We start from the raw sequence: 23,222 nt of genomic DNA, 5'->3' as shown, positions 1-23,222 counted from the left end.
CGTTCTTATTTTTGTTTTTCATTTTTATTTTATTTTTTATTTTTTAACTTTTAATTTTTTTCATTTTTCAATTTTAAATTTAATTTTTTATTTTTTTTATTTTATTTCTTTTTTCTATCTCTATGGGACAGCGCCATCTAGTATATCGTCACCCAACTGCAGTTTGCATGCATCTCCATGGGACAGCGCCATCTATTGAATGATACGGGAGATGCGACGGCGGGGACACGCAGCATGGAGCGACGACCGACCAGGCGATGCTATAAGGAGCTCCGCTCCTAAAATACAAGAACGTAGACATATAATTGCACATTCGGATCATTGATCCCGTCCCGATCGTGGGCAGCCGTTTCTGATCCCGCCGTGGCCGGGATCGAACCTTCGAGTCAGAATCCGAGCACCGTAAGCACTTTACCACCACAGCAGACAGCGGTAGCTTTCTTTTTTTTTCCTGCGGCTATTTTGTTCCGCGATCCATGTGCAAGGGTAGCACGCCTCGTATTAGATTAACTGAAGTCACGTGCACTAGTGAAGCTGTATGCTACAGAGTGACCGATACTCGAGTGCGGCTCCCTTGGAACGACACACGGCCTTCTCTTCGAAGTATACTTTCTAAGGCTGCAACAAATGGTATAGCGATGTCATGCCTTTAGTCTTCTCCCACCAAGAAGTGTGTGTACAAAATGAGCGCCAGCTTTAATGCACAGGTTATGCGTCTTTAAGACGTTGGTTATCCTCGCGTTGCAGTGGCCGCCGTGGCTAAACCTTGAGAGAAGTCGCGACACAAAAATCAGAACACAATTTGACTCTTACATCGCACAGATGGGAACATAAAGGTGCCATCTGTAGAATGTCAGCCACAAGTACCGCCTAAGAAATACATTAATTGAGTTTGGAGTTGGTGAAAGCGCCGAATCGGAAATTGATGCAAGAAGCCATGAGGTCATCATGCGGGAACCCCTTGTAAACAACGTTCGTCACGAGTTCTCGCCGGGATACCGGAGACGTGTGGAAGACAGACAACGCTGGTAGCGACACATGACGATCCAGAGACCCACAAGCATAACATTGCAGCCACTTACGCGCTTACCGACTCTGCGTAAAGCATTGGCAGTGAGATAATTATCAGCTCATGGTATTCTCATTATTCTTTTTTTCGACAAGAACAGCAAAGCGACCAGGAACAAAAATTATGTATATTTTATATCGTACTTAGACGAAACGCCACAAGATGTCGCCAACAGCTCCGCTGCTGCTGCTGCCGCCAACGGCTCCGGTAATTGGGTGTCCGCATAAGTTGGGAAGTCTACAGACAAACTAAAGCTCTCTACTGCCGAGATCGTATGCGTAGCGGACAGATAAGTGCTTCAGTGCTCCGACGTACGTACGTGGGATGTCTTTAGAACACTGCTTTGCCGATCAGAGTACGAGTCGGTAAAGCGTACACACGCCACTTACATGTTACACATGCATACTGCGAGAGAGCGCAAATGTTGAGATTTCACTGCTTCCATCGTCACATCTCAACCGGCTACTTTACAAATGAACGGAGCGAAAATGTTTCAACACGCCTAATCCTGCCGCTGCTCCGAGGCTCACGGAAATCGTTGCCTCAGTTGGACGACAACGACAAGAACAAAATGGCAGACACCGGCGAGATTTGCAAAGTGAATCAAGCTTTTCTATCTAATTTTTGCACTCTCCCCGGCTCCTTCGTCAATCACCGCAATAGATAAGCAACGCAGTTCGACGGTCAATGAAACAAGCACTCGCAGCGCTCAACGCAGCAGAAGAACAGCAGCGCTAACGGCACGGCAGAAGGTGGTCTGTGGCGTCATTGCCATTCGAGGACACCTGATAGTATTTTTTCACGAGTGGCCGAGTACATAACGACGCCTCCGAGTGCTCTTCGAAATCGAAACTGGCTCCGGTCGTAACCTACAAGCGTATAATTAAACATTCGTCACGTGCTCGGGCAAATGAATTTCGTTGCTGCTATTAACGAGTGAGTAGACACAGATTCAGAGCAAACAAAAAATGTTCACAAACTTTGCACCACCACTCTTTTTAAGGAGCACTAAAGTGAAACGATTCATTGGTTTATATTGATAAATTGTACTTTGAGAACTGTAATGTCACTGATTTCACCATGACATAGAGAAAATCAATGTCACATTTTAATTTTTAATTTTCGCGCCAAAATATTAGCGCGTGACTTCACAGATTTCAAAGTGTATTTCTCGTATCTTAACAACATTTCCTCAACGAAATTTAGGAATTACGTCAGACCTCGCAGGTGGCGTCAAATCTACGACGCCACGACGTTTGGTGCGCGAATTTCAAGGTGGGGTCGCCACCTGCATTTTCTTTTTGCGCGTTTTCTCGCTTACCAAGCGTCTGGTGGCGGCGAGCGTGGTGACTGAAATTGTGAAGGAGTAATTTACTAAGATGACAAATATTTTTTCTGTTTAGTGTCCCCCTAAAGAGGTCCGTTGTTTTAAGCCTGTGCACGGTTGCAGAAAGTAAAAGTAACAAGTGTACCTAAGTATTCCTTACATTTATTGCTTTTCTTCGTTGGATATTTCGTTGGATCCGAAGTTACCTGACACGAAGGTCCTTTTTTGTAGATACTGAAGATGGCCCGACCTCCGACCACTACACGTGCCGTGGCGTCCCACAAGGCGGTGTTTTAAGCCCGGTGCTATTCAACCTTGCTCTGCTTGGCCTGGCGGAGGCGCTCCCGGAAACAGTCAGTGTTTCGCTATACGCTGATGACATCTGCGTCTGGGCATCAGCAGTGACACGCCTGCAAGTTCGTGCAAGGCTACAGAGGGCAGCGTCACAAGCATCTGACTACCTTCGCACGCAAGGCTTAGCAATCTCAACAGAGAAATGTGCGCTGGTGGCCTTCACGCGAAAAGCGATGACCAGTTACCCGATATGCATTAATGGCCAGTCTATCTCCTACAAGCGAAGTCATCGTTTTTTGGGTGTCATTGTTGACCGAGACCTCTCCTGGAGCCCTCACGTCTCGTACTTGAAAGCGAAACTCGTATCTATTGTCCACGTCCTGAAATTCATCGCCGGAAAAAGATGGGGTCCATCACTGAGTTCCATGCTACAGCTATACCAAGCACTTTTTATTGGACTACTGCGCTATAGCTCTCCTCTGCTTTCTAAAACTTGCGTGTCGAATATGCGAGTACTTCAGAGCGTGCAAGCACAGGCACTACGTGTTTGCCTCGGTCTACCACGAAGCACCTCAACTGCCGGAACAGTTATATTGGCTCGGGACCATCCGGTTACGACCTACGTCACAACCGACGTGCTGAGAGCGCATGTTCGACATATCTCACGGATGGTGTCGAACCATCTGCCGTACCTGCCAGAACAACGACCACAGGCGTCGTTCTCCAACGTCGTCAGCTCTCACCGCACTTTGCTACCATCGGGTTTCACACCCTCGGCGCGTTCGCCATCCGCCTTGTGGTGCTTACGTCAACCCGAAGTGCGCCTTTCCGTCCCAGGAATTAGAAACAAGAAAGACCTTTCTACCTTGGCCTTGAAACAAGCAGCTCTGGACTGTTTGCATACTTTTTATGCTGACAGAATTCACGTATTCACGGATGGCTCTACCACCCAGGCCAGCTCCACCGGCGCCACCGTCATCCCATCACGACACATCAACCTCGCTTACAAACTTTGTCACGTGAGCACATCGACTGGTTCGGAGCTTGTTGCCCTGCGAGGTGCCGTCGATTATATCAAGCAACAACCGGCTGAGCGATGGGCAGTATTCTGCGACTCAAAGGCGGCTCTACAATGTCTTTCGTCGGCACTTCGTCGCGGATCGTACGAACAACTTGTGTGGGAGATACGAGAGATGCTGCACTATGCGACTGAAAGAGGACACAACGTTGTGTTTCAGTGGATACCAAGTCATTGCGGTATCTCCGGCAACGACCTCGCCGATGAAGCTGCCAGAAAAGCACATGTAGAGACGAACCTTGTTTCTATACCGTTATCTAGGATTGATGCGGCTCGATACCTAAATAAGCTGGCACAGAACATGACACTGCAAAAGTGGCAAACATCACAGTTCACACACCATCGACTGTATTCTCTCGACCCATCTCTACGACTGCGGCTACTACCTGGACCTTCCCGGGAAGAAGATACAGTGTTGTGCCGTCTGCGTCTGGGTGTAGCGTTCACCAACGCCTACTCATTTAAGATAGAGATGGCCGACAACGCCGAGTGCAACGACTGTGCCGTTGAGGAAACGATTGAGCACCTTCTGTGTTACTGCCCGACATACGCAACCGAGAGGCTTCACCTCAGCACTGCACTAAATCAAATGGACGGAAGCGCTTTCACTGTCGCGAAAATATTGGGACCATGGGGCTGCCCATCACAGTTCCGAAAGGCAACGAAAGCGCTGTTGCGTTTTCTTAAGGACACCGGACTGATTCGCCGTTTGTGATGTCAAACGCAGAACTCTTACGCCGGCTGAAAGAGCGACTTTTCTCTCCTCCTCTCTATCTTTCCTTCCCCCCTCCCCCCTCCCCCGTGCAGGGTAGCCTACCGGGCTCAGCCCTGGTTAACCTCCCCGCCTTTCTTTTATTCTTATTCTCTCTCTCATATGGTAAAGGCAGCGGGAAGTAGATGCGGTGCTAACGTTGTTTTTACGGCTGTCAATCAGCTAAATAAGCTTCGTGCCGCCATGCAGGGAAATAATGAGCGGGTATAGACAAAGGGCGGTGTGAGATTTGTGCCTTAAAACGCTCCAACAAATCTACCGAATGGTTGGTTGGAGTGACTGGTGTGGTTTATAATCTTCGTTTTAGCTGCAGCCGCTTCTACGTACGGCAGATGGAGCCCAGTGGTAACCAGATGTAGCTAAACGGAGGCTACCTTCGCTGCATTGGTGCGAAAAATAAACATCACTGTCATTGTCAACCTATGTTTACATTGTCTAGAGCACAAATGCATGCCAAAATTCTATAAATGGGCAGTTTTGTACAGGCAGAGGAATGAAGAAAAGCGTCGAACGATTTGAGGTCCGGCATGTCGATAGTAGTGGTAGCACATGCGTGAGCTAGCCGTCCATTGTCCTCCATAAAGAAGAAACCAAATGCCTGAGCGGTGATCGCTGACGTAGACCACCGCGGTGGCCAAAGTGATAGGTATCTTACCTGGGCATGCGCAAATAAGTATTTGTGTCTACTTTCTTTCCCGCCGCTGTGCGCCTTTTCAGTTCTTAGTCAGCGTTTTTGTTGCCCTGACTTTTTTCTTCTGTACGTGTTTGCACGTCTATTGTCTTTTATCATGAACGGCCTTCTGCCTAAAATTTCAGCTGCCTTCGTACCACGCAGTATGATTTAGACAGTCAAACGCAGTGGCTGTCTGGCAGGTGGTTCCCCCGCATTGTGGGAACCACTTCCATGCGAAGCAGTGAACGATTAGCATCAAAAGGTGTCTTAGCGCTAGCAGACGCGGACTAGGAAGACACAACGGGGCAAGCGCTAACTTTCAACGGTTGAAAGTTAGCGCTTATTGAAACTGTTGAAAGTTAGCAACTGTTGAAACTGTTGAATGGTTGGTTAGGTGAACAGTTGGGTTAGGTTAACTGTCCTACCAACCTGCCTGTGCCTGTGTCCTGCCAACGACTCGGACGACCATCCGGTGCCGCCTTCCATTCCGGGCCAGCTTCACTGCAGCTGAATAGGCTGGCCTTCACATCGCAGCTGACTACCTCGCTGCTGCAATACCCCAGCTGCCCGGGGCGATCCTGTGCGACTGACCTACAAGCCAGCCCTACAAGCGCTGCAGCAGCCAGACCAAACCGGCATCACCGTGGCGTTGCTGCACACCAAGCTAACCGCCATCGGAGCTAGCTGTGTGCGTATGGCCCTCCACTGGCTTCCCTCGCACGTTGGGATTGCTCGAAACGAGTAGGCCGACGGTGGTTCCCTTTCTCCATATCCGCACTAAGCCGCGCGCTTAAAAGCGCCCTTGGCACTTTGTGCCATCTCACGGATATGAAGTGCGTAACACCTTAGGGGCCCGGCTTGTCGTCCATCCCTAGATCACATTTGCGTCACCACGTTCAAAATCAAATGGTCAATACAGGCTTGAAACAAGGGTAGCAACGCTCAAAACCGGGTTAAGATATACGAACAAAGTCTAAAATAATATAATTAACAGAAATAAGCAACATGAAATCGCAATAATTGACTTAAAATTACTAAAAACGCTTCGGAAACATGCGGCCGACACCCGCACCGCGCAAGAGAGGGCGCCACCACCACGCCAAGCGCGCGATCGCTCTCCCACCGGCGCTTCTCCGGTGCCTTCTTCGTACATCTGAAGGAGGAAACAACCTGACGGAAGTCGCTGCAGAGAACCCGTACCAGAACTGCCGTAACAAGCAGGAATTCGATAAACAAGATTCTATTCGTGCCGTGGACGCCCTGCATGTTACCACAAACATTAGTGAGTAATAGCTAAGCGGCTCAGCGGACTAGCGGGCCCAGCGGAAGAGCGGAGAGATCAGCGGAGCGCGAGAAGAAAGGAAGAGTAATAGCTAAGCGGCCTAGCGTCGCCCCGCTCGTTGAACGTAGAACGCACCTTGCGTTCCGCTGTGTAGTCAGTTGAGCGTAGCGTGAAGGTGCGTCCACTTGGTTTCGCCGTCGTTTTGCAGCCAAGCTGACCGCGTCTCGACAAGACGCGCTTGCGAAAAACGCGAAATGTATGCAGTTCTCTGCACGTCTGTGAACACGCGATCAAATGTAATCTGTACGGAAAAGATGTCAAAGTAGCACCTATACTTTCTCAAGTGTCTTGTGTCTTCTTGTCTCCAATTTCGAAATAAAAGATCAACACGAGCTTTCGATGATTTGAATCCACTTTAGGTCATCTCCAAATGCCCTCGTCTTCAGAGGTCTTCTTATGTTGAAAATCAGCGCCGGGACTTTTTCGCCTGGAGCAGAGCGAGCGCTATGTTGGCGGGTATCGCCGACAACATGCCGCTGCCGCTTGTGTTGGGGGTAGGCCTCTTGTCTCGCGAAAACGCTGGTCCGCTGGCCACGCTCCGCTGAGCAGAGGATACCAGCGGCTGAGCGGTCCGCTCCGTAAAAACGCTGATGGCCCCAGCGTGCCGCGCATGCGCAGTTGGCATCTCCGCTCGTCCGCTGGGCCCGCTGGCCCGCTGAGGCGCTTAGCTATTACTCTCTATTGGCGGTGTGTTGAACGGCGCAGTGGACTGTACGAACGGGAATCGCTGGGTGCGCGTGCTACGCACTTTCTCAGGTGTCGCAGCAATGCAGCTGCATTTAGCGCAGGATTTAGAACTACACCAATCGCTGCCAGAACTCTTTAGTTAACAAGCTCATTTGACGTTGTATCAGCTAAAGTAACAAAGAAAACGCGCACGCCACCCATCCCCAGCTCTAAAGGATGTTCCCAAATAGCTGCACTCTTGTACGGTAGAGTGTCTACGCGCGCGTGGCCGAGCGGTCAAGCGCGTCCCGCACTTCGGAAAGAATTTTTTCAATGACGGTGAAAATGTGCCTGGACTGGGCATGTAATCGCTATCGCGATACAATAAAAGCCAACTATATAACAGGTAAATCGAATTATCCCTTACATCGAACAATTTTCGAACAAGGCTATACTTTTACGTCAATGCAGAGAAAAATCTATAGGGTTACGCCGAAGAAAAAAATTCGGGCGTTGCCTGCACTAGCGGCGCAAATATAAAGCCACAGCGGAGCTGATCGGTTCCTAGCTGGTCATACGAAGTGATGCCGAGCGATGCTAAGTTATGATTCCTCCTATCTTCGCCCGTACGGTAAAATTCAAAAATTCGCCTTTAATTTTATCGATTAAGGAATGGAATGAATTACCTTCCAGGATTGTTACAATACCTGAGCCTCCTTTGTTTACTTCAGCATTGCTAACCTACTTGGAACCCTGTGACTTTCATTAATAATTATGCTTTATCTGATGTTTACTCTTGTTGTATTGCTTGCCTTGTTACTACGTTCTAGGAATTTCTGTACTATATAGCATTGTATTAAGCTGCAGTTATTCATTCTTTGTAAAAATTGTGTTCTCTTTATGTCCCCCCCCCCCCCCATGTAATGCCCCTAGTGGGCCCTTACGGTACTTGAATAAGTAAAAATAAATAAAATAAAATACGAAGTAATGCCAATTGATGTCAAGTTTCAGTGGAGTCTAGCACAGTCGTCGCTAGCCGTTTCGGCCGTACTACGTCGTGAACTACTTTGAACGAGTCGTGTCCAGCAGTCTCGCTTGGTAGCACGCCGCGATTCCCGGTAAGCGGCTTCCTCATCGACTGTGGGAGCGTTCTTTGGTCTCCTCATGTCTTCGTCTGTCGCCGTCCCCACGCTTCGGCTGCGCAATCGGCCGTAAGATCAGGACTGGCGCGACCGAGCCGTTGCACGCAGTGTCCAGACAGGCGGGCTGGTTGCGGAGCAGACTGCTGGGCGAGTTGATAATTTATCTGAGAACGGTGGTGCTGAAAACAATAATTCCGCGTATCTTCCTCCTGTGTTGTTATTTTGTGCACCACCGTTCTAAATTGTATGGAATAGTGAAGCAGGCGCACAGTTGTGCAACCGGTTGCTGGCAACGCGCGGTGACGTCATCGCGACGCAGAGCTTTTTTTTTTTTTCACGTTGGACAGATTAAGGCCGACTTAAACAGCTCGGCCGTTAAAATAGCCGGAACACTTGGTGCACTGAGCATAAGACAAAGCAAAACGCCCCGAGATGACGGTCCCTTACAAGAGTTGACTTTTCCTCACGGAAGGGGACTTCCTGCAGATATTTGGGAGAGCTACTAGTGTGATCAGGAGAGCGCCACGCGGAGCTAGTAGAAACTACTGCTTGCCGTCACAAGTTTTCCGAATGATTCCTCCGAATTTATTCCACGATTTCTCGTCGTCGCACTCGTCGGGTGTCCTACACTGCCGCCGTTCCCTTATCCGCGATTCTCCGTTGACTTTGTTAACGCGGTGGTACCCGTGAAAGAAAAGAACGTTCTGTTATCCGCGAGGGTGGCGATAACGAACACAGTCCAACGCGCAGAGAAGAAGTCTGACATCGCCGCTGTGCACAGCATCCCAAGAAGCACGTTCAATGAGATTGAAGAACAAGGCTAACATAAGGGCCAAGGCAAACTAGTGACTTGCGGTGCCCTACGAGTACGCACAGTTACGTATGAAGACGCTGAGGCGCTGTTTGCACAAATACCGCATCATTTTGCGTGTAACATATACCTGCATATAACCCGCATCCCCATCTATACATAGCGAAAAAAAAAAGGAAACATAGAAAAGTCCTAGGCTACTGGCGTGAGGCTGCCTTCCTTGCAAAATTGTGAAGCGCTGTCGAAGTAAATCATCGCACCGAAATTCGCATTGACTATGCGGTAAAATATTTAAAGCTTTACATCATATTGTATGATATATAGAACTCATTCGTGCATTTTTGCGAGTTTAATATAGGTGGTTCTGGCAGTGAAAGCAAGACTACTTACTCGAAATGCATTTCTTTTGTCATGCATCGTAGATGCTCCGCTGGCTGCGTAGAGACATGGTAGAAATTTATGTAGTGTCCAACGGTGTGCACCACTGAAAGGGATACTTAGGTTCAGTAAAGAAGGTCAAGGAAACTGCATCCAAACTTTAGTACCTGCATTGAACCTAGTTCCAAAGTGAATGTGCAATATAAGTGCACCTGGTAAGATTTGCGTACAGGCACAGTCATTGTGCCGAAGCCTGCATCTACACTCGATGCAAGTGAAGTTTGGGCTACGACGCCATTGCCTCGATCACGTCGGACAATTATAGACCTCGAGAGCTGGTATGGCGGCGCTACTGCTCTCGCCCTCTGTCGGCCCAGCGGCGCACTGTCAGGATTGTCGCCTACGGGCCCGTCTGCATGTTTCAAGGCGGCGGCGACGGTTGCGGCGGCCGCTCTTCTCCAAGAACGGCCACCGTAGTTCTTTCTTTTTTGTCTGCGTGTGTAAATACGCTGTGCTAACTTATGTTTATTTGTTTGTCTTCCCGCCTGAAAAACCTCTCAAACTACAGCCGTTTAAAGCTGTAGCCGAAAAACCAGCATGCAGCGACTCTTGTTAACGTAAGCATTCAACAAATCTTCGTCCCCTTTTCGCTTCAAGCCATTCGAGAAAGATAGACCCCCCTCAGTCCTTTTTTTCGCTGAAAACCAAACTGCGAGCCCTACTAAAAAAAAAAAAAAAAAACGGGAAAGAAAGCAAAGAAAACACAGCTGCTTGCGCCGGAAACAAGTTCTGCTCCCTCCCTTGTATACCACGCGGAGAACAGTAGACCCCCCCCCCCCCACACACACACACACAAACACGCTCACAACATTCACAATGCATACACACAAACACCCACAGGCGTGCGCACACACACTTTTACAGACTGCAAGGCAATTGAAAACCGTGGATTACGGCGTACGAGTGCAGGTGGGCTTTTGATTTTTCAGTGCTCTACGTGTGCTGGGCCATATTGAACTCTTTTCGTTCCCAACGAAGAAGACGCTGCACATTCGTGGCCGTTGTCAGCCTGCTATCTTCCTATTTCCTTGTGACCTTGTAAGTCTGTGTATACATTTAAAATAAATAACAGAAGGCAAAAAAAGCGCGCGAGAGTGAGGACACTTACGGACGGAATTCGAGGCGTTGTTTACGCGCCGCACAGCTGCGGTAGAGTTGTCTTTCATTTTCGTCCGACTTCTCTGGTAACTGGCAGAATTTTAAAGCTATTTGCTTCCGCACGGTGTTCCTACAGCTGTTGTGCCAGTGATGCACGCAAAAGTACGAAAAAGTATCAGACTTCTGCGATGTTTTCACGTCCTTTCGGCGAGGAGCCGTGCGTTTCTACCGTGGCTGCGCGCCCGAGAGCAACAAACGACAATCCCAACTTTTTCGCCTCGGGCGTCTGGTGGCGCTGCCTGTTCGCTTCAAAGCTGCAGCGCTCTAGGCCAATAGACGCGACGCTGGAGTAGGCGTGCCTCTTCTCGAGCCCAAAACTCTTTCCTCGATGCCAAAAACGCGGCATAGCCTGATTCACGTGGACTGATTCGCATACTTTTGATTCGCACAGTTTACAGGATCAGTCAGAGTTTTCGACCATTCCTATTGGGCCTTGTAACAAAATGCTATCGTGCCTTTTTCTGCATAGATGCTCATAAACAAGCAGCAAAGCTTGTCTTTCTGATGAAGCGCGTTTCGAATTTGGACTGAAAACAGTGCGCAAACTTTATCATATTCTCGAAGTCACATCTGCAATCCTGGCGCGAATATTCAATGCAACATCACATAAGGACATACTATACTTTGCTATGCATTCAGAAATAATAATATACGCACAGAACAACTCCCCAGGCAAAGGTATCGGTACAAGGACGCTGAGGGGGAAAAAACACAACCAGGAAGGAGAGGCTTTGTCCTTTAAGTCAGAGTGTATGGTGGCCCGAGTTGGCATGGCATACCAGAATTCGAAAGAGTGCAAATAACAGAGCACCAGGAAAACACAGTTGCCTTTGTCCCTACTTTACTGCTGCTATGTGTTTCGCGTCCTCTTTAATTCGAGTAATTTTTTAGCAGCTGAGAAGGTACAACTTGTAAGTTTTTCTTCGTGGTCTCGGTTTATATCAATTTATATTGCTTTCATTCACTGTGGTGAATAATTTAGCTTTCGTTATTTGATGTCTTTGCGTTTGCACGCGTGAAATACTGAAGCTGCATTGATAAACACAACTGCCTCAATTATGAATGTTTTGGAGAGAATCAAACCTTGATGAACGCGCTATTGCGCTAATGGTGTGACATTGTTATGCACTACAGAATTTTCGATCAAAAAGCATCGACTTGATTCCACGGTATTTACTGTCGTTGGACACCCCCAAATGAGGCAACGTTACTGATGAACATCCACTTCATACTAAGGTCACTATCAAATTGTGCGTCATTACATCCTGAATGACAGGTTGAAAAATGATCGAATATTTTTACATAAAAACACACGATGCTAAACGACAGCAGCACACTATTCTATGGCACAGCACCTGTGTTTAGTGCAGTGAACTTTCCTTCTTTTTTCCCCCATAAACGCCCTGAAAAAGCTTGTGATAAATCAGTTCCCCATCATAGCAAACTGCGTTGTCAGTGTCAAAATAACTTGGAAAAAAAGCTTTTTTTTTTACATGGAAAGTTCTTAACTTGCAAAAATTACTTAGAGCTTCAGGAGAATGCAAAAAAGTGCGGTGCACGCTATATACTTTTGTGGATGAAAGTTCCAAACATTTCTGCAACTAGTCCTTCCCTGAATGAAGGTAAAATTTCCGATAAGTTGTTTGACAAAGAGCAGATATGCCGTATGATGCTGTTTAGTGCACAGCCGACGGTATGGTGTCGGCTCTCTTTGATTTCAATCACGGCTGAAAAGGAGTCAATTGCTACAAAGCGTTTTGATACTGCCTATATATGCAGATAATTTTTTGCGATTCATAAATGACTGTAGATATCCTGTCTACGAATGTTTCATCACAAACGTCTAACCTTCCCCGACTCCTGCCTTATAGATATCCTAGACGCCTTCGACAATATTGTGAATGGGGTTGATTGAGCTAACATTGCTATACGAAGCAGGCCCCGTGGTAATACTATATATATATATATATATATATATATATATATATATATATATATATATATATATATATATATATATATATATATATATATATAGGAAGGAAGCGTTAATTTCAAGGGCTAGTTTTCTTTGTTATACACAATATTAATGAGAACTAACAGACAATAATGCCAAGGAAAGTATAGGGGATGTTTTTAGTAATAAAATGTAAGGTAATTGTGAAGAAAGAAAAGTGGACGGGGGGATGGCCGCCGCGGTAGCTCAGTTGGTAGAGCATCGGACGCGTTATTCGAAGGTCGCAGGTTCGGTCCCTGCCCGCGGCAAGCCATCTCTTCGTCCACTTTTCTTTCTCCACAATTACCTTACATTTTATTACTAAAAACATCCCCTATACTTTCCTTGGCATTATTGTCTCTTAGTTCTCATTAATATTGTGTATAACAAAGAAAACGAGCGCTTGAAATTAACACTTATTTCCTTCATTCATAGCGAGGGTCTCGTTCTGGCAGACTTGATGCTTTCAGGTAGTATGCGAGGGATTATTGGTCAGCTGCCAGCTCGTAATAAGTTTACGTGCTACATGACGCCAACAAGGCAGAAAAAGAGTGTTCCACACTCGCCGTCATGGCTACTGGTGGCGCTGACTGACGCTCCCACGTTTAAATGCACACATATACCCTATAAAGTGGACGGGGGGATGGCCGCCGCGGTAGCTCAGTTGGTAGAGCATCGGACGCGTTAGTCGAAGGTCGCAGGTGCGGTCCCTGCGCGCGGCAAGCCATATATATATATATGTATATATATATATATATATATATATATATATATATATATATATATATATATATATATATATATATATATATATATATATATATATATATATATATATATATATATATATATGACGTTGATCATAACCAGTAATGTGCAGAGAATGCATGCTTGAGACGTAAGATCTTATATATAGGTACAGACGTGTAACTCCTTATATTTGTGGAATTAATGCTTGTATAAATTATTTAACCGTATTCAGCAGTAAGACGAATACTTACGGCTGAAGAAGAGTGCCGTCAGGGCGACAATCTTGTGAAACTGTACGTGCGAGTCGAGTGGTATGTACTGCTGCAAAGGCAGTTCGCGGATCTTGGTGATCAAGTTGCGGCACATGGTGAGAAGCAGGAGAGAATAGCAAAAGGAAAGAGAAGCCGCTGATCCTCGTGTGATGGCGATTCCCACTCCCATCACGTGCCGCAGGTCCATGTGCTCGGACATGTAGCAGTAGTCTGCAAAAGCGCAAGTGTTTCTTTAATTCCCCGATATCTCGCAAATATCTCGCTGGTATCTCATCGGCGATATCAGCAGCCATCAACGTTCATCAATATTCGGACCACGTAGAATTTTCATGACATACCATTGACGGGAACGTGAATCCGATAAATAATGAAACCCAGAAGGGGCGTTAATTGTAGCTTTACCATAAAACAAAAACGAAAATGCACAACTTCCAGATGGTGAGAAGAAGACGTACACTGATCGCATAACGCATGCTTTGCACTACCACTTTTGCTACGAGGCGGCAAAATGTACCACTTGCGGCGTTATTCGATTACAAATACAAAACAATGAGTCAGTGTGGCGTACAAACAGGCACGCTTTCTTGAACACGCTGTACATAGGATTACGAGAAAATTTTGCAGTGTCACGCCTGCAAAAGTTGTAATCGAATCCGACAACTTGGTCATTATGACAACGATGGCTTTTCGTCCTGCTTACCACGCCAGTAACTCGTTTCCAAGCGCGTTTGCAGCACAAAAAGTCTTTTTTGCTTCTTTTTATTTAAACACCGCAGCTATTATAAAGAAGAATGACTGAATTTATTCTCACCTTTAGCGCGCTTATATTTTGGTGCTCGCATTGGAAACATCACTTCCCGACGTTCATGATGTCGTAAAGTTTAGTGGCTATCCAATGCAGTTTGTTTCACGAAACTACAAAAATGAGCTCTTCGGCATAAGAACCATTTCAACTATACAATTACTTCTGAGACCATATAGTGAACCTGCAAATCTTTCTTTCTCAGATGGAGTTGGTCAGATGGAGCACTTTGAGTCATTTACCGAGGTCCGTAAGCGTTTTCGTATTTTTGCATTTTTAAAGGCATCATCTCATTCTTAATATGACAGCGATAATTACATGGAGAGAAGATGACAACCGAGGCTCGTTTTTCTTTGTTAGGCACAATATTAATGAGAGCTAACACACAATAATGCCAAGGAAAGTACAGGGGATGTTATTTGTAGTAATTCTGATATAAATGTGAAGAAAGTAAAGTGGACGTAAAGATAACCCCTGTACTTTCCTTGGCATTATTGTCTGAACGCGCTTCACCCTGTGTGTTTCAAGATCGTCCAGTTCTTGGCAGCGTGAACAAGTCATGCATGCCCTCAGCTGTTTATAATACATACATCTACACTACTTACAGCACATATATGGACGCTCTCGGTGGGTTTCTGCCCTATCATGTCCCGTATATGTATGTATAAATATATTAAAGCCACAAAAAAAGTCACAGTTTCGCCGTAAGGGCCAAGTAGTGAATGCGATAGCAAGAAACTGTAATGTTATATAAAGTGAGGCTCGCCAATGGATACTCTCAGTTTCAACAGCGCTCCTGTTGCAAAGGCGGCCGAAGCAGCGAAGGAAACTAGCGTGCTTGAAATGTCGAGCTGTGACACTTGATAGTTCGCGCTCATCTTCTGTTTGTTCGTTTAGCGGCGTCCCTTGAGCTCGAGTGAGTTTCGTACGCTCCATAACATCAGCGCCGCCATCACGGTGAAAGCTCGAAACATCCCTCCTCCCATCACAACCACGCGAGCAGACAGCGGAAGGGCAAGGTTCTCCCTGCGCAAATATTAGAAGAGAGCGAGCTGGCCGACGACTTTTAAATGCACCCGTTGCGCTCCTCGCGCCATCTCGCTGGTAATGAAGAAACGCTTATAAGTGCCTGCCGTATCGGAGTACTGCCAGCGGTAAAGGGTGTGTATATAACGCTCGCCATTAACTCCATGAAGGATCTGCGTTTTGTGGCGCAGTGGTTAGCGCGACGCGCTGTGGAGCGAGAGGTCGCTGGTTCGATTCCACGCTCCTGAATCATTTTTCTAAGTTATGTTTTCTTTGGAACTTTTATATATGTACACATACTTATACATATACGATGCATGACGGCGGCGACGGTAAAAACCAGCCGAGACTGTCCATATACTTGCTATCGCAATAAAATAATTCAGAAGAAATATTTTCCCAAGGACGCCACCGGAGGGTCAAACCTGCAACCCCTCGCTCCGCAGCGCGACGTGTTAGACAACTCGGCAACGCAACACACGTCATCCAGCATACTAACGGCGATCTATTTATATACACCATTTACCACTGGCGTTACGCAGAGTTCGGAGGTGCTCCAGCGTGTTCACTACCACCCTCCAGATGGCGCAAATGGCACGATTTAGAGGTCGTTGCCACGCTCGAGCTTCGCCGGAGTTGAGATGCGCACGTGCCTCCCACCTTGAGTTTGATCTACAGGGCGTGGTCGCTCGTGCTCGCGCGCTGATATCGTGAGGGGAGAGGTTTGTACGTCTTCAGCTTCCGCCGCAAAGTTTGCGTTAAAGCTATAGACGGCACGAAAGTCACTTCGCTCACTGCAGCGGCCGTGTTTGCGAAAGGAGGGAGCTGCTAGCTAGAAGAGCCAAAGTAGGGGTTATGCATAATCGACACTTGGAGCGAGCTGCTCAAGCACCCATGAAGTAACTACTGTGACAATTCTTAGTTTGCGCGTCTCCTATGTATACCTGTGCGTTCTTTTCGTGCGTCCTTCTTTCTGTATGAGCAACGCACCGCAAGTGTCTAGCTGTGACAGTTGCTAGTTCGCGCTCGTTCTGTGTGTGTGTGTGTGCGTGCGTGCATGCGTGCGTGCGTGCGTGCGTGTGTGTGTGTGTGTGTGTGTGTGTGTGTGTGTGTGTGTGTGTGTGTGTGTGTGTGTGTGTGTGTGTGTGTGTGTGTGTGTGTGTGTGTGTGTGTGTGTGTGTGTGTGTGTGTGTGTGTGTTTCGGTCGTCCTTCGTGCTAAGCACCGCACTGCAAGTATTGAGCTGCTTGCCGTTTTCTGCGTGATATTCCCATCTGTTGCTATTGCATTCATGGCTTCGCCCTTGACGCGATACTGTTGCTTTTTCTCTGTCATATTCGTAGTTCGTCTTTAACTAATGCCTCATTATATGTCTCTTATATATTGTACAATTATTAAGTAGAAGATAACGTCTTTTTAAACTAACGCTCACCTTGGTAAAATTATAGTGATGACCACTGACAGTATCTGCTTCTCACCATCCTCTCCCCTATATATACGCTCGTTATGCTTGTACGATAAGGAGAAAATGTTCTTACAGATAAATCTTTCGATGAATAATACAATTGTGAAGACGTAGAAGACGAACAAGTAGAACACATGTTGCCGGTTTTCCTCCAAGAATGTGGTCACTTGGTTCCACTTCAGCACGGTCCATGAAGGCGGGTCTTCCGCAGGCTGGTTTATTTGAAAACTTGTCATTCTATAAAAAACAAAAAGTGGAACATATGATCAATGCCGGTAAAATCATTCGTTCTTCATCGCCAGCAGCAGCACAGAAAGCAGCATATCTTACGTTCACTGCGGTGAGAAGGCCTCTCTCAGTGAAGGCAAATTTTCTTTGTGCTACATAAGCTCTTTCGTTTTATCAATATTAAAAATAACTTTGTTTCTATCGGATTCCCGGCTTCGACCAAAAGAGTATATAAAATAGTATCTCAGATACACGTATAAATATAAGATTTCGATCACCAATTTAAGAGAAACGGCAGCTTCACATCGGGAAAAACATTTGACAGAAAGATACTTTGGAAGCAGGTGAACAATCATACCAAAGCTAGTCGTTGTGTACATTGTCACGGGGTCGTGACGTCGACGAAGGCAGCAGTCGGAGTGTCGAAGACGAAACTCTCTTTATTTTGCCGAACTTGTGGCCGGGAGAAGGAAAGTCAAGCTACCGCAATACACACTGTACACTGATAGCGGCGAACGGAGCGTCGGCCGTCGATAAACTGCTCATTGCTGGGATGCGCCGTCTTCTATACATCATGCATCGAACTTTCTAGCCTGATCACTGGTGGTCGCGCAAGCTCTGGAATAATCTTGACTATTCGCGTCATGTGCGCAATCTTGACAAATTGATCTAGTACAATCTGGAATGTTCCCAGACATTCTGGCTCTGCCCGCGCAAGACAGCGATCACACGTGCAACGGACCAGTTACAAAAACATTGCAAAAGAAGCGCGCATGGCAGTATTCTATTGGCCGAGGCCGCCGACAGGGCCCAAGGTCTCCTGGCTGACGCCTAGGCGTGTAATCCGCACCACCGAGGCCACCAAACATATAAAATAAAATTTTATCATCATTCTTCTCCTAATGAAATGGAAATATGCCTTCTTACCTCGCAACATTTGACGATGTATCCAGGAAGTTTTGATTAGCACCTGTGAAAAAAAAATGTTGAAAGACAACTTATGGTTACTTGTAAGAAATAAATATTCATTTTCGGTAAAAACTTCAATTATCACTGAACCGTCTGAAGCAATAGTTTTAGCCTACAAAATGGAAAACAATGTTTCCTATTAAAGGAGTGTAGACACTGAAATCGAGCGGTATCCTGACACGAAACTCTCATGAAACTGAGCTTCGCGTGCTTGCAAGCAATGCTGTGACGAATTTTGACAGAGAACAGGCGATCTAAAGCTAATTTATCTGAGTTCTGAATAGCAAAAGCGAATCGTGGCTATCTTCCAGACTTGTCGCGATAACAAACAGCAAGACGTCAGCGGAGAGCCGCAAAACGTCGGAGATGTATATGGCAAAAGTGACATAAGCGCCGAACAACCGCAGTGCGAAAAAAACATGGCTGATCACCCTTTCATAGAAATCGGCATAACGCGAAAGTGAAACCCGTCTTCGCAGGGGTAGTTGAGCGCTCATTGTGCATTGTTGCGCCAAGAGGGCGAAGGAATGAATGCTACAGCGACAAATTGTAATGTCACACCGAAGAACGGCAAGCAGCTCGAAACTTGCAGCACGCTCTAAAGCAGAAAGAACTGTAGTAGGATTGATAGGCGGGCGAGTTGGAACTTATCCATCTTTGCGCAGCGCACGAAATTGACAAGGACACAAGAGAAGAGGTCCCGTCCTCTTCTCTTGTGTCCTTGTCAATTTCGTGCGCTGCGCAAAGACAGAAAGAACTCACGAAAACAACATACACAGGACAAGCGCTAGCTAACAGCTGTCACAACTGTTACTTCTTTGCGCGTGACCAGCATGCTCTTTCGGAAACGCAGCCGCTCCAGGAGCGAAGTGTCTTTCGTGCTCTCTGTAACGTCCACGGAAATTTGCGGTGAAAGCACAAGGCGTACAAATCGCCCACCTCACGAGATAAGCGCGCGTGCACGAGAGACACCCCATGTATTCGCAATGGATGGATGGATGCTATGAGCGTCCCCTTTATAACGGGCCGGTGACAAGTGTGCCACCAGGCTCGACAAAAAAAAATTCTTTTTCTCTTTCTTTGTTTTTTAATGTTGGCCTAATGCCTCTACTTTGATAAAATCTATCTTACTACAGGCAAAAAAAAAAAAAACGGAAATTCTCAGCCCAGTTCTCTGCCCTTTACGGCAGACTGTCCTTATTTTTTTCCAATAATTATTTTTGTCCTTTCTCTTTAATTTTCTGCCACCAATATTCTAACCGTCTCTTACTTATTTCAATCGCGGGTGTGTTCAGCTTTCCATTGTTGTCCCTAAAACCCAAGGCTTCATGTAGGCTCGTACCCAAACGTACACCTTGGTGGATGTCTCCACATTCAATCTGAACATGCTCCGCCGTTTCCTTACCTTCCCCGCAGCATGTGCATTGTTCTTCTTCGTTACTAAATCTCGCTTTATAACTACGCGTTCTAAGGCAACCCGAACTCGCTTCGAACAGTAAAGCGCTTCCCTTTGAATTATCGCAAAATGCCTCCCTCTTTATTTCATTTTTGCCCTTTCGGTAGTTACTCAAAGCTGGTTTTTTTTTCTCCATAGCTGCCGTCCAGCAAATCCTCTCCGCCTCTCTGACTTTTCGCTTAACGCTCTTTGTTTACATTTCGCTTACACTAACAGCCGTATATTTACTAGTGAGCCTCCTAGTTCTTTTTCTCCACTGTGTGTCCACACTCTTCCTATACAAATAACGGAATACCTTCTCTGCCCATCTACTCTACTTCATATTTCTAAGCCTTTTTTCGAACCTTATTTTGCTCTGAGGTTCCCTCGCCTCAAAACCTGCCTATCCCATATCGCCCTTTACAGCCTCATTATCGTCTTCCCGTGAGCACCTAACGCGAGGCGTCCAACAGTACTTTGATTTACATCCATTCCCGATTGTACCTCTGCCTTCGTGCGCACCACTGAGTTCCCAAAAGTAAGCCCCGGAACCATTACACCTTTCCACAGACCTCGAAGCACCTCGTACCTATTGTATCCCCACAATGCTCTGTGCTTCATTATTGCAGCATTCCTCTTTCCATTTGCTGCCGAGGCTTTTTCCTGTACCTCCATATATCTATCACTCTCATTTACCCACACTCCAAGGTACTTGTATTCGCTTACCCTCGGTATTTCTTGGCCTTGTATTGACACCGTCTGATCACAGGGATCATTGAATACCATCAATCCACACTTCGTTACACTAAATCCTATTCCAAGAGCTTCACCTTCCCTTCCGCATATATCCACCATCCGCGGTATATCATCTCGACTGTCCGCAAATAGGACGATATCGTCCGCATAAAATAAACCTGGAAGCTTCTGCTCAATCATCACGCCGCCCTGTTTGTGTGACAGATTAAAACCAAAGTTGCTACCTTCTAGCGCTTTTTCCATATTCACCATGTACAGCATGAATAACAGCGGGGACAAAGGACATCCCTGTCTCAGCCCCTTCCTAATCTCAACGTTCTCTTTGCTACTCATTCCTTCCCATTCTATGCAAACTGTATTTTCTCGGTATATCTCCCTCAAAAGCTGTATACAGTCGTCGCCTATGCCCATTCCTGTCAATATATTTCACAAAATTTCCTGATTAACGTTGTCGTACGCCCCAGTGATGTCTAGAAAAGCCACGTACAAGGGCCTATTTTCTATTTTAGATATTTCTATACACTGAGTGAGAACAAACAGCTTATCGTCTAACCGCCTGTCGACTCGAAATCCATTCTGGAGTTCTCTCAAAATATCATTGTGTTCTGCCCACTTTTCTATTTTCATTTTTACTGCTTGCATCGCCAACCTGTATGTACCAATGTAATGGTTAGTGGTTTATACGAGCGAATCTTATCCTTTTCTCCCTTGCCTTTACAGATTAAGTTCATTCTACCATTTTGCCAACTGCCCGGTATTTGTCTGTCTTTTAAGAATTTTTCTACGGCTTTCAACAATGCTTCTTTAGTGTTATGTCCTAGTTCGTTAATGAGGCTAACGGGAATCCCATCTAAACCCGCGGCAGTGCGCTTTGGAATTTTTCCTTCGGCCTTTTTCTATTTGGTATTCTCAAGTATTAGCTCTTCCTCAGTTGTTCTCTCCGCCACACTTTTACTCACCAGGGAAATCCCCTGCACGCTCTTTTTAAACGAATCGGCTGGTACCTTTCGAATGTAACCTAGCGCTTCGTACCCTTCCAATCGATTTCCTCCTTCATCTACAATATGTTGTTGCATTGCCCATAGACTGTCACGCCGCCAGGCGGAATTCAGGAGCATCCTCTCGAGGAGGGTTAGTAGACGAAAAAATGGCAGCACTACGCAGTCGCTCCCTTGTTCGGCTGTGCTAGCCTCAGTGTTAACGCGATGGCAAGAAAGAAAATCTACGGCTTTGCATGTTCCCTATATCAGTGAACAAACCGGGCCCTCCGTGACACGACAAATATGATTCGTTCTTGCGAGACGCGAAGTTATCCTGAAAATACGCGGCAACTCGCACTTTCAATGCTAGCCCACAGCGAACACATACTATCAGCTTCGCGAGGCTTTCTGTAGCCACTTAGGTCAATAAAATGTTATCGTTTGACATTTTCAGTTGAAGCTCACCCTGTTTTACTTGCATGTAGCATTCGTCGGTGTTTCTGTAGTGCATGAATGTCATAACATTGCACGCGAGAGGTCGCGCGGGCTCGCGATGTGCTCATCTCAAGTTGGCGATACATTAATATAGGGCCTTTTGTCAGGAAAGCGCTGTTATGAATCGTGCGAGCGACGTTTCAGTCATTCGAAGACGCGTCCGCTCCACGCCTTTTGCGAAGCAAACGCTCTCAACGCCGTCCTTCACCAGTGTTGTGTTGGTTTCATAGCCAGCGCTGGGCCGCTTGTTTTTGTGCGCTTCTTGATAGGTGTCAGTACACTGCAAGCGATTTTCTATTTGCGCTATTTGCTTGTTGAACGGTTTGCGAGCGAAAGGTTCTCCGCGCGCAGACGTCTAATTGTAAACATGGAGTTTAGAATAACAGAGAGCTCAGCTAGTTGGTAAGTATTCATCCTAAAAAGACAGGGCGTGGAAACACGGACACAAGAAAGAAGTCAGGGCACCACAAATGCCGACTTACAACTGAAGAGACGCAAAACGGCGGAAAAGAATGAAGGCACGAAAACTTATCTGCGCATGCCCATGCAACAGGCGAACCTATCAAGCCGGCACGCGTGGGGGTCTACGTGGAAGATAAGTGTTAAGGCATTTGATTTCATTTTCATGCAAGTTAATCGACGGTTGGCTCTGGAAGTTGCGGATCTGGAAATGTTGCGTTACGCAGCCTAATAGCAGGCGTTACTGAATAATCGCGCATTTTCAACTAGAAAGGCCATAAAAAAATGTTTCGCTATTTGCTGTTTTTTTTTTTGTTTAAGAGAGCTTCGGTATTCTGCTGGGCTCTGTGAAGGCGATATAATATACGCTGAATTCTGGGGGGAAATAAAACGTTGTCGTTGTAACTTAAGTGTTTGGCATGCACGCGCGTATTATTATGAGCGACCTGAATGATTGCGGCTCTGTGAAACAGAGAAATTTTGTATTTCAATGCGCATGAAAACGTGCCAAGTCCACGCTAGACGCGTGCCTTCACCGTGCATATTCTCCATGTCTAATAATTTCTGGACTAGCAGACTTTGAGGGAAAGAGAGCGAAGGTAGGACTGACAGTTGGGCGAGTTGGTACGGATTCATTATTATAAAAACGGCGTGATGGAAAGAGGCGAAAAGTCCGTTCGTGTGTTTTGAGTAATTCCGTCGCGCGGTTTTCATAAGCGCGACAATAGTAAGAAAAACATTTGGCCAAATGTGAAGCTGTTGGAAAGTACACAGGATGGCTGTCAGCCAGTAAGAAAGGGCCCCTGCACATCAAGTGCCA

At 46.4% G+C, this 23,222-nt stretch overlaps 1 protein-coding gene across 1 annotated transcript in view; it reads right to left on the bottom strand.

Moving 5' to 3' along the window:
• LOC119386466 (dual oxidase) overlaps positions 1–23,222 on the bottom strand; it is a 348,909-nt gene that overhangs the window by 63,108 nt on the left and 262,579 nt on the right. The window contains exons 20-23 of the mRNA XM_037653749.2: positions 18,236–18,278; positions 17,154–17,317; positions 13,768–13,998; positions 9,565–9,658 (exon numbers count right to left, since the gene is read on the bottom strand). Of these exons, the coding sequence (XP_037509677.1) occupies positions 9,565–9,658; positions 13,768–13,998; positions 17,154–17,317; positions 18,236–18,278 (532 nt within the window). The remainder of the gene's footprint in view (positions 1–9,564; positions 9,659–13,767; positions 13,999–17,153; positions 17,318–18,235; positions 18,279–23,222) is intronic.

Source organism: Rhipicephalus sanguineus, chromosome 3 (assembly GCF_013339695.2).
Source record: "Rhipicephalus sanguineus isolate Rsan-2018 chromosome 3, BIME_Rsan_1.4, whole genome shotgun sequence".
Taxonomy (NCBI): Eukaryota; Metazoa; Arthropoda; class Arachnida; order Ixodida; family Ixodidae; genus Rhipicephalus; species Rhipicephalus sanguineus.
This window is presented reverse-complemented; position numbering and strand designations above follow the sequence as displayed.